At 39.6% G+C, this 11650-nt stretch overlaps 1 protein-coding gene across 1 annotated transcript in view; it reads right to left on the bottom strand.

Annotated features, from left to right (window-relative positions):
* The window catches only part of LOC131882384 (5-hydroxytryptamine receptor 2A-like), a gene marked incomplete at its 5' end in the record, with an annotated part of 51517 nt that extends 43890 nt beyond the window's left edge, over positions 1 to 7627 (bottom strand). The window contains 1 exon segment of the mRNA XM_059229513.1: positions 7338 to 7627. Coding sequence (XP_059085496.1) covers positions 7338 to 7364 — 27 coding nt within the window.
* Between the last annotated feature and the right edge of the window lie 4023 nt (positions 7628 to 11650).

The following is an 11650-nucleotide window of genomic DNA, read 5'->3' as shown; positions in this document are numbered from 1 at the left end:
TATAAAGATGTGGTTGGATATATCGCACGTTTAAGTCCTGAGAGAGCTCTCGTATTGGGAGATACTAAAAAAGGTTGGGATTGTACAGTCTTCAGAGAAGGTACGAAAGGTATCTGATACTGTATGTTTTCAAAAGCATTCATGAGCTTTGTCCTAACTCAGGATTTAGGGTCAATTGTGGTGAACGTAGAAGCAAATGTGCGTTTTGAGAGCACCTTCAAGCCCTCGAGAATCCAGACTAGTTAAAACAATGAAGTCCAACTCTCGTCTTTCTCGGGTCCCTTCATTGTTAAATTTCCTGCCTTCAAATATTCGCAGGGCGTTTGTGGGCGTTGATCCAGTAGCAGGATTTAAGTCAGACTTGGACAAGTGTTTGACTAAAATTCCCGATCAACCTTATATTCAAGGGTTAGCCAGATCAGCCAACTCTACGAACAAACACCGGGCATTGGGCGCATGAAGAAAATGCTTCTCTTATACAAATTTTTGTCTTAAGTACAAACGGGTATACACTTACCATGTTTATGAAACCAACATTGGGTATGATCATCCAAATGTCGACAAAATGTGAAGGACTTGGGAAAAGTATTAAAAATTAATGAAATTTTTTTTCTCATGTTAAGATGCAACAATCCATCCCTGATAATCATGGTTGAAAAATAAAGGGATCATAATTTTAGAAATCAATTTGTTGTTGGTGTTCAAAATATTGAATTGTTGGCAAGTTTGAGAATAGCTCAACATACCTGGACTTCACTTGCTCGTGAGAAATTAAAGCTATTGAATGAGTGTTAAGAATCAATTAGGATGGTTCAAACCTGACTTGATTGAAACTTTCATTAAAACTCGGTGGAGCACCAAAATTTTGTAGTATCTGCCTGGAACAATGAATATCCTGATATTATACTTTTAACCTAATTCATTTACTTTTCGCATTTATCTTTTTGATACAATGCCTAAAATTTAGATCTCACAATACGCACTCATGGAGTCGTCATCCAATTCTTTTTCTTCCTTCTTATTTAAGCTTCAAATTCGATAGAATTGGCAAAAAATGACATTTTAACTTTTTATTGATGTTCCAATTCTTTTGAAAGTAATAAGCTTAATGGAACTTCCTTGAGCTAATATGAAAGATTTACTTTCCCACTAAAAATTGGGGAAAGTTTTTTCTTTTTTTCAGCTTAAACGTCAAAATATGTGATTTTGAAATATTTTCAATGTGACAAACTTTCAAATTCGCCCTCTAATTATCACTCACAACGACATTATTCAAACTCCTCCCACCCGTGTTCAGTGTTGTTAGGGAAGCATTTTAATTACAAGGTAGGATCACCTTCCTGGGCAACAAATTCGTTTCCAAGTTGCCCTTGGCTTGTACCCCAAACTTGATCCATCTCCGTGAGTTGTAGTAGGCCTGTGCCCTCTTTTGGCCTTCTTATCCAACTTGTCCATTATTGTGCGCGTGTGTGTGAGTGTGTGTGTACATATGACCCTGAAGAGATGGGCATTAAATTCCGGTGTTGAGCAATGGAACAGTNAATTTTGTAGTATCTGCCTGGAACAATGAATATCCTGGACATTATACTTTTAACCTAATTCATTTACTTTTCGCATTTACCTTTTTGATACAATGCTTTCAAATTCGCCCTCTAATTATCACTCACAACGACATTATTCAAACTCCTCCCACCCACATTCAGCGTTGTTAGGGAAGCATTTTAATTACAAGGTAGGTTCACCTTCCGGGGCAACAAATTCGTTTCCAAGTTGCCCTTGGCTTGTACCCCAAACTTGATCCATCTCTGTGAGTTGTAGTTGGCCTGTGCCCTCTTTTGGCCTTCTTATCCAACTTGTCCATTATTGTGCGCGTGTGTGTGAGTGTGTGTGTATATATGACCCTGAAGAGATGGGCATTAAATTCCGGTGTTGATCAATGGAACAGTCCATTAGTGAGAGGGCTCCTCTCCCCTACTGACTGGGTGGTTGAGAATCTCTTCCGAAAATGGCCTTTGGCAAGCGGAAAGTGCAAGAAGCCATTCCCATTTCTAATCCCGACAACTTTGGTTCGGGCATTAATCCTTCATACATTGGGCCAAGATTGGGACCCAATTGGAATGGGGTGGGTGCTGCAGGCAACAGTTGGACCAGAATCCTCCTACCCAATACTGCCATAGAAAAAGAGCCGGGAATGGAGGTCTCAAAATAGCTGGATGTCTCTCGAATTGTCGGCGGATATCTCGGTAGGCATTGATCTCATTAAGAAACGGGACTATAACGGTGGTTTAGCCTTTATCTTGGATCGGTTTTCACCCTCCATTCTTTTAACGAGGCTATTGCTGATCATTTCCAGCCATTACGCTTCAGTTTTCACTGTTTTTAATTCAAAATTATTGACATTCGAATTCAAGGATCGTGCAATAGTTGCTTCTTTTTTGCTGGTTTAAACACCTTTCATTCACTGTCAAGGAGAGCTTTGATGTTTCTGGTAGCCACTGACATCAAGTATATTTTGGAACTTTACACGAATTCCTCTCACTCGTAATTTTGATTCACGCAAGTCAAATTTCGTTGTTCGTCCATGTTGTATCACCCGCTTAGCCTAACCTCAACGCGGAGAAGTGAAATTTGAACCATAGAAAGAAAAGAGAGACGAGAATTCTTCTATTTACAACATCCTTGAGCTACAGCATAAAACTTGCCATATCATGTTCATCCCTATAATTTTGGATGTCTATGGCGAGTGAATCTGCGTGGCTTGGAAAGGGTGATTAAGATTTTTGTTCAATTTCAGGTCGGGAGGTTCAATTCAATAGATTCTAAATTTTCCGTTATACTATTGGGGTACATTTGACGGCGTCAAATGTGTCCAGTGTACCATTGTCCATGAGCCGGTAAATCTATTCTCATAATCGAGCTCATTTTGGGGGTACTTTTCATCCTCAATGAGTAAAGCACTTGAACCGCATGAGTACTGCAGACAGTACTCATAAGTTTAAATCGTGTTCATTGGATAATTGTCACATTGTCTGGGATGTCTGCAATGTATGTATTCAATGTCAAAGTATCCGGAGTCATGACTTGTGGAAAAACACACACACAAAAGGAAAACTAATCATTTCTTATCTGATCTCCATGCTTGATTGTGGAAAGGTCTCCAAGTTGCTCTTTTTGATCAATGGCTGATAAAGGTTCCATGGCTGAGATTTAGCCAAGTCCGTTCTACAATCTACACAATCTCAACAAAACTAGCCAATAAAAACAGAAAGAAGGTATGTTCCCAAATTCTTTATGAAAAATTATTATTATTTGCTTCCAAGTAAGACAACATGCTCTCATTTCTTGATGGACCATGCTCTTCAGTGCTTAATTATGTGAAACATTTGGTGTGCAGTACGTCTCAATTACTTCTTACACTTGCTGGAGCTTGAGTGTTACCAAAATGTTGATGACTTAATTCCAAATTGTGGACACCATAGAATGGAAAGTGGTGAGAACTTGATGATATTACTCTTGACTCTTAACTTTTATAATTCCTTTCACAAAATTCCATAGTGGGGTCTAACAAAAAGATTGATGATCTCGTCAAGCATATGTTATATGTCTGTGTAACGAGTAACGAAGGCGTCTTGAGATATAGCGCAGTTGGAATCTTTCTAACAAATTTACACTCAATTAGGTTTGTCTTTGCGACTTGATGAAGTCAATACCTAGAACAGCACATAGTCCTCTATTTGTATTATATGCACTGATCCAAAAATGTCAAAAGGACCAAAGATAAACGAACACCCACATAGTTTTCGTTTAGGATAACGGATTTTCAAGATATCGGTATGATTCAAAATGACAAGGAGCCAAATTTGGATTGTGGAAATGCACTTCTTATTCACTATTGACAAGAACACATCTCTCCGGTCACTTGTGATGAAAGAGCTATCTCATTAAATTTCCAAGAATGGCCTTAGGTTTCCATTCCGTTGATGGGAGTCAAAAATTTCACGTTGAAGATCGACTTTCATAACCGAAAGTAATCACCGTTCTTCCAGACTGTCAAGATCTTGATTACAGCATTTAGAAAGAACATTATGCTACACTGCATTACCAGTGCTGGTATACAAGCTCTTTGGCGACTTTTCCTTGGCCCAGGGGCTTTCAAAAGACCGAGATGTGACCAAGTAAGGTCACACCAACCAATGCACCAAAGTGACTGCAGCATAGGTTAATAATTCAAGCGGAGACCAACGTTTGTTAGGAAGAAGTTATGTCGTTTTCCTCTGATTTCAATTTCCTTTGGAGACTCTTTGCAAATGGAAAACTACGAGATAATATTTTCACGTTCGTAGATGCAGAGTCTCAAGTGTGATTGTTGAAAGTACCATTTATTTGCTGATATTCCTCAGACTAATGTGCACAACGATGGATTTAATGTAGTAGTAATAATTATGCTGATTTCAGTTTTAGAATGATTTATGTTATGGTTAGTTTGACATCGTTATCCAACAACATTCAACTTGACAAAAATTACACTGCTCTTCCATCCATTGTTTGGCCAATGTGAGAGTAATTGGTAGCAAAAGTATTAATCTTAATGAAAAAAGTCAACGACATGATAGCGCATGCATGTTCGAAGATATGATATCAAGAAACTACAAGACAAGTGGCTATGATTGAAAGAAAAATATACGGCCGTTCACAATTACTTCTGTTAAAGCGTAAATATTTGTTATTGCAGGAGAAACAGATACAGAATTGCTCAGCTTCATACTAGATCTTGGTAACTTAAAATCTTCTTCAATCTTCTTTTTTGGAATGATGCGTCGTCATTTTTTGGACGAAATTTAGCAGTAAGAGCTCCCGGATCCTCGACAAAAAGGGGTCTCCGTCATCACTCGATATAAAAATATTGTCAGGAAAGAAAGAAGATCTCAAAGTATGCCCTGATTGAAATTAATGCTGGGGCGAGTTCAGACTCGATTCCGAGTGCACTCGAGTCTTTTACTCGATTTTGGAGAAATTGGCCGGACTCGAGTCTTTTACAAAGGACTCGTCAAAAAAAGGTATTCATTTTTTTCTTGGAATTTCGCAAGACGATACTATTTGCTTGACCTGACTCTAGTAAAAGACGCGAGTCCGGCCAGAAAGTCACAGAACTCGTTCGAGTCCGACTTTTGCCGAATTCGCCTCAGCACTAGTTAAAATGCAGCATGGACTCATTTCAGATCAAACCTTTCCTTTTTCTGGTCAGCAGACATGGCCTCAGAAATCACTAATTCAGCAATACTGACGGTTAATTTCGATTCGCTTATTCAACGTACATTGAATATAGCCGCTGAACACGATAAGATGCTAAAATAGAAAAATGAATCTGGTTTTGAGGATAAAAAGTTACATCTCAACTCTGATCTACCATTATGTAAGAAGACTTATTCTTCCCATTAGTATTGCTTAAAGACAAATCTGGAGTAAGAAAAAAGTAAGTTGGACTTGATCTAATGGAAGTTCCATGTTTTGAGTGTCAACAAACACTAATTTGGCTCAGTGGATTATGGGACGGTGGGTTTTCTGGCTTTCCCAGCGTCCTAAAGTCGACGTAGCTTTTTGCTCACTTGTTTACTCTTTTGCAGTCTTGATAGACATTATGTCGTTTGATTGCCGGTCCCAGATGGTTTATAAATCTCATAAATCAACCATAAATTGTTGTTTGGCAAATTGGGTGAATTAGCTGTTCATTCTGTTCTTCAAGAATCCCAGCAAGGACGTGTTCATTCATTCTTACTAGAACTCTTGGCAGAAAAGCAAAGAATATCAGGTTATATTGGTTTATAGCTTTAGTGTCTTCATTAAGGTTTTGGCCTCTCTATGGAATCAAATAGTAGCCCATTACCGGAACTGGGTAATGCGATAACTTTCTGCAGTAACTAGTTTTTTAGGGTGGCATTTATACTCAATTTTTCCAGGCTATTGCCAAAACGATGTCCCATTTGTCTCTAAAACATCTCTCTAAAATTTGCCCACTTTTTGTTTTGCTTACAATGGCATACAAATTTGATAGTCTCTCGTCCAATGCGCTCCAGTCTAACTGTTATATCCAAGAAATGCTATGCTTTCTTCTCCTTTCTGCTTACATCCCGACACCTTTCTTGGTCTTCCAATCCCACAACAGACTCCTCATGACAATTTTTTTAATAGTATCGATTTTTGGTTATATGTCTCGAAATGAGTGAATAAGTTGGTCCAAGCTTTTAGTTTTTTATATTAGTAATTTTACGATAATGATCTGTTCCTTTTTAGGCGAAATGATATCTCACACCTAATCTTGCCTTTTTTTCAATCAGTCTAGACTCCGTACATCTTTTTCACAAAATACTTCAGATTCCTGGTCAAGATACGTTATTACATGTCACAAGGATCAACATGGGAAGCAAGAGATTTTGACTTTTTTTCATGGAGAGAGAGGAGACCTCCTGACATTATGCAAACACTCCAATGCAAACACGGTCTTCGATGATGATTTTCCCTTCGCGTTTGCCTTGAAAGTTGTAAAAAAAGTAATCCAGTTGTTTGAATTTCATTTCGAGCCACTTGGGCTCGTTCAATCTGTTCCCCGGGAAAAGGGCTCTCAATTCCATACCTCCAATGGACTCTCGTTCCCAGCTTTTTTATCTTGAATCTGACAGTGCGCCAAACTCACGTGTTCCATCCAGGGATCACCAATAATCCACCTTGTTTTTTCACTACCCTGCGGCTTTTGAGGACTGAGAACGGAACATCATGATGGTAAATGAGCACACCTGTGACAACCTGTGACAAATTGTGACCACAATGGGAACAATTGAAGCCCGCATAACAATATGACCTTGACTCGATTGTTGCTGTCATTACAATCCTCGATACCCGCAACTAACCATGAGGACTGTCAAAAGAACACTAGGATCTATACTTGGAATGGAGAGATCAAGGCCATGTAAAAAACAATGACATCATTGCTGTTGAAAAATATTTTAATTTATTTCCATTTGAAATCATTTCATACTACGTATTTTGATCACGACCAGTACAATTGAATTTACAGTAAAAAAAACCGGAAAGAACTGCAGCTGGTGTTGAAGGTAGAGGTGTAAAACCTGCCAAGTAAGCTATTGAATGTCTTAAAACAACGAGGAGCAATAAGACTTGAAAATGCAATTGTCCATACAAAACATGTGTTGGAGAAACAAGTGATACAAATTTGTTTAATTTCCCTCTTTGTTTACCATAGAATGAAGAGAAACACTTCCAAAGCCCCTGCAAAGCAAAACATCAACCGAGAAAAGGAAGCTCAGATACGAGGTGCCTACCTGAAAACCAGGGCCCATTTTAGGCATGGCGTGTTATCTAAGAGCTGAAGAGTATTGTCCAAGGCCAAAGCTACGATCTCCTTGACCCAATTTGGCCGGAAGCATGGCCTTCTCAGTGAAAGAATGATTCAACTCTTCCTTCAACGCAGATTCTTGCTCCGCAAGAAAACACACTTCACCTTGGCACTATTAATCCGGGCATCAAAACTTTTCCTTCGTTGGAAAGGGACAAAGTACCAATGGAATACTCCACATAGGTCCACGGGATTGAGTCGATCCCACCACAGGAGCTCATCCACTTGGGTTGTCACCAGACGAGAATTGTGTGCTTGGAGACGGAGGGGAGATCCCTAGAACTGACTTGGGGCCAATGGAAACCCGCACTACTGGTTCCAATTAGACGAGACCGAGTGACGTGTTCGCATTGGAACGGAACGGGAAACTGAGGAACAGCTTTTGTCGCGGTCTCTCGCTCATCTCGAGATCCCCAATCCCCGATCCTCGGGAAATTGAGACCGAAGGGGAAACACCAAACGGACGCCGGCAAGGGAGAACGAGGATCACTGACCTTCATTCGGTAGGGATTGTTCCACTTTCCACGTTTTCTTGGCATATGGGTGTTCATTTTTAGCAGGGGATTTCTGATTTTTAGAAAATTATTTTCCATCGCACATGTACGTATGTGGTATACGTTCTAAATCGATGAAAATTTCCATAACTTTTCCATTTCCAGCAAAGAAATGTGTCCATTTTAGAATTTGGGGTAAATAGATTATTAAAGCGACATTTTCGATCCCAAGCAATTTGCTGTATGTTCTTATCAAAATGAAAAGCTTCAGATGACTGGTTATCGTTATTGCAAATAGCTGCCTTGTGAGCAGACAGATTGAAACATTAAACCTTAAAAGCGTCATTTATTTCTTTTATTGTAGCTCAGTGGGGCTTGGTTTCAATAAGAGAAGAGAAAAGGCAACTTGGAGAGAGGAGATATGACTCAAAAACCATTTTGGCTGGCTAAGCCTCTTTTGTGTTTTTTACTTCTTCTTTATTTTGGCTGAGGTGCAAAGAAAGGCAAGCACATGGTGTTGTGCTCGTGCGTTTAATAAATTCATTGAAAAGCGAGACGATGTTCTGACAAAACTCCGGGATTTTCTTGAGCCAGGGCTTTCCTACTAGTGCGGCTCGCTTGCTCTCGAAGACTGTCGATCCATTAGAAATTCCAACAGAGGATCGACGCAATGAACTGGAAATCTGCAGATCTCCATTTTGGCTCGTACAAGTAGTGCTGGTGGTGGTGGAGTGGGGAAAAATGAAGGGGGAAAAAATCAAGGGTGCGACCAGAAAACCGAGCGAAGAAAAACTGCATCCTCCTCCGGACGAAAAAAAAAGATGGTCATGCGAATGTCAGTGTCTAACAAAAGATTTCCATTTGGGCGTGGAAACCTCATGTGCTTGCTTATTCGCTACCGATCTCCGTTCTTTGGAAACCCAAAATGTGCCATTTCCGTCCTTTAAAATGACATGTTGAAATGTCAAGAATTGAGGAGATTTCAAATTAGAACGCCCCAATGAAAAAGCTTGGAATGGCATTTGATCAACCAAACTTCATGCAGAGTGTTGTATTTGATCGTCAAGAGTTTCAGGGCTGAGGTTTCGTCGTCACATTTAGGGGGAAATTGGGGACATTTTCGAGACGATGAAATGTTCCAGATAAAAGAAGAGACTTGGCAGCAATCTCCACGCTTTAAACCAATTTGTAATAAACCTGGGCCCCTAAGACGGAATATTGCTCTTAAGTTGGATTTTCGTCCACTTTTTTTGAGGTTGTATATGGGAACAAGCCATAAAGTACAGGTAAGGGAAAACGATATGTGATCAAAAGTAGTGGTGGACAACCATAACCTGAGGCTAACATTTACCATTCTTTGTACTATATGGAGAAGAATTAAGGTCCTAATCATACGTACATGCGGCTAATGGAACCTAGAGGTTTGTTTCGAAATGTGACCGTCCTTTGGTGACCTTTCAGAGCCAAAAGGAAGGCATTGCACAGAGTGCAGAAATTGCAATAATGTGTGCCATGTGCAACTGTCCGACAAGGTGTGACTCAAGAAAGATGAAGGACACTTTTTTTGTACATGGATGGATTGGTCGAGCCATCACATCAAGCAAACCATATTCAAATAAACAATGTCCGTGTGTGGTATCAGAATATGTTTCCAGCTTGTAAGTTTGAATCCAGCGTTGAAAAAAAATCCCGGTGAGAAGCAAGGGACAAGGAGGTTTACCTTTGGGTACTACAAGATGGTTTAGATATTTTTGGTTTTGACCTGTCAAAACTTGGCCTTGGTAACACAGTTCACGGCGTTATGAAGAAAGGCGAGGAGGATTTTATGTATACTGCCTACAGTTTGGCATTATTTGATTACCAGGACGCTTTAGTCGCTTTTCCATGAGAAAAACAAGACGATTCATCAACAAACAAAAACCTTTTAGCAGGTTCTCACCTGCTTTGGCCCAAGGACATCAATCAGACTTAGACTAGCCAGATATCAAACATTGATGAATTTGTCAGGTGGATGGTGGCCTCATGTTCTATACAGGGAGATTTGTTTGGGGATCGAATGGACTTGTATCCTCGGTGGGAAATAACCTTGAATGGGGTTCTCGGGATCAATCATCTTGCGTAAGTTCAAACGTTTCCTACCTTGACTAGGTTGAGATGAACCTTCTCTAAGGATGGAACACGTGCCATACAGTAGTAGAATCAATCCAGACGCGGGTGAATACTTTTCTATCGTCAAGGGGTGTGGCATTGCCTTTTCACTCCTCAACTTATGGGATTGAATGGTTTGTTTCCAAGGTACGTTACAAAGGTATATAGACTACTTTAGAATTGAAGTTTGTCCAAAGAGGAGAGTGGCTCTAGCAGAGGTAAAGTGAGATATAATGCATAAGAGGGCTTGTTTTCGAACTATGCTATTAACCTTATTCAACACCGTCACGTCTATCCTGCATTTTTCTTGCCTCTTTACAACCTAATTCCTAGCGCTCAAATTGCATTCAGGTTGTAGTACAATTAAATTAAAGCTCAACTGAAACCATATGCACATCTTCCTCTTCAAAGAGCAAACATAATTACATTAAACAGGAAAAAGATAGTGAACCATTGGACGAAGAGTAGAATTGCAATGAATCCAAGAAAAAACTGACCAAATGTCAACTTGCGATTTTCTGCTCATTATTGCTAGGGTGACTATCCATGACATTTGAAAAGCAGCTACATTAATCGAGCTGGATATTTTATGAATTCAAACACTAGGACAAACACTTTCAAGTCATCCAAGAAATTGGACCGGAATTTCCTAAATGAGGATAAAGCTCCCTCTACGTCATGCATTATCGTCATCTGCTCAAATTGTCAAGTGCTTACCATCACTACGTACATGTGATGTCTTGTTTTCACTCTCAAGCTTGGCAATTCTATCCATGAAAGATCATCCAGTTTCGTTTTCATTCGCGACCAGCTCTCATTCCCATCCCAAACAAGGCTGAAAGGCTTCACCGCAGCCAAAGGCATAAAAGTTGAATGCTACCTATTTTACCAGTACCCATTGTTGACCACTTAGCTCAAGATACTGGACCTAAATGTGGCTCATTTAGAAGCACTCTGCGAGTTTTGCTTTGTCTCCATTTTCCATTTCCCCCTACAGTACATTCGAATGATGCTCCATTCAATAAAGGGCTTTCTTTACTCCAATACTTGTTTACAAGCTCACCCTTGAAGTGAATACCCCTTGATATAATATTCTAACAATGATAATGAAATAAAGGCGATGAAAGACGAAAACACACATCGATTCAAAAATGATTCATTCATGTCGCTTAGTTTCGTATAAATATCAAGCCCTGGACGCATTTGGTATTTTCATACAAGCTTGTTAATTCCTGAGGGCCGGAAAGTTGGGTTTTTAAAGTTGAATTAAGTTTTTTAACTATTTTAAGCCATTTCTGGGACAAAAAACCGTTTTTGCGATCTGTCACCATAATAACCTAAAACTAAAAATTTAGTGGAAATTTGAAGACTTCTTCATCATGAGCAAGAGAAACTTCAGAAGTTTCAGAATGATTGCTTTCTTCGACGCATTATTCTACTCTGACCAACCAAAAGGGTGAAAAAATTGAAGTTTGAATTGTTATTCCCAAATATTTGCAAGTGTTCGAAATCTAGCGAGTTCCTCTTTTTTGGCCCTTGAGTCCAAGAGAGCGTGTGAAGTTGAAGCCAAACGACAATCAGGGCGTTTGGTAGCAGG

The sequence above is a fragment of the Tigriopus californicus genome, chromosome 6, assembly GCF_007210705.1.
Source record: "Tigriopus californicus strain San Diego chromosome 6, Tcal_SD_v2.1, whole genome shotgun sequence".
In the NCBI taxonomy this organism is placed as follows: Eukaryota; Metazoa; Arthropoda; class Copepoda; order Harpacticoida; family Harpacticidae; genus Tigriopus; species Tigriopus californicus.
The sequence above is the reverse complement of the archived record's forward strand: the minus strand, read 5'-3'. Positions and strand labels throughout refer to the sequence as shown.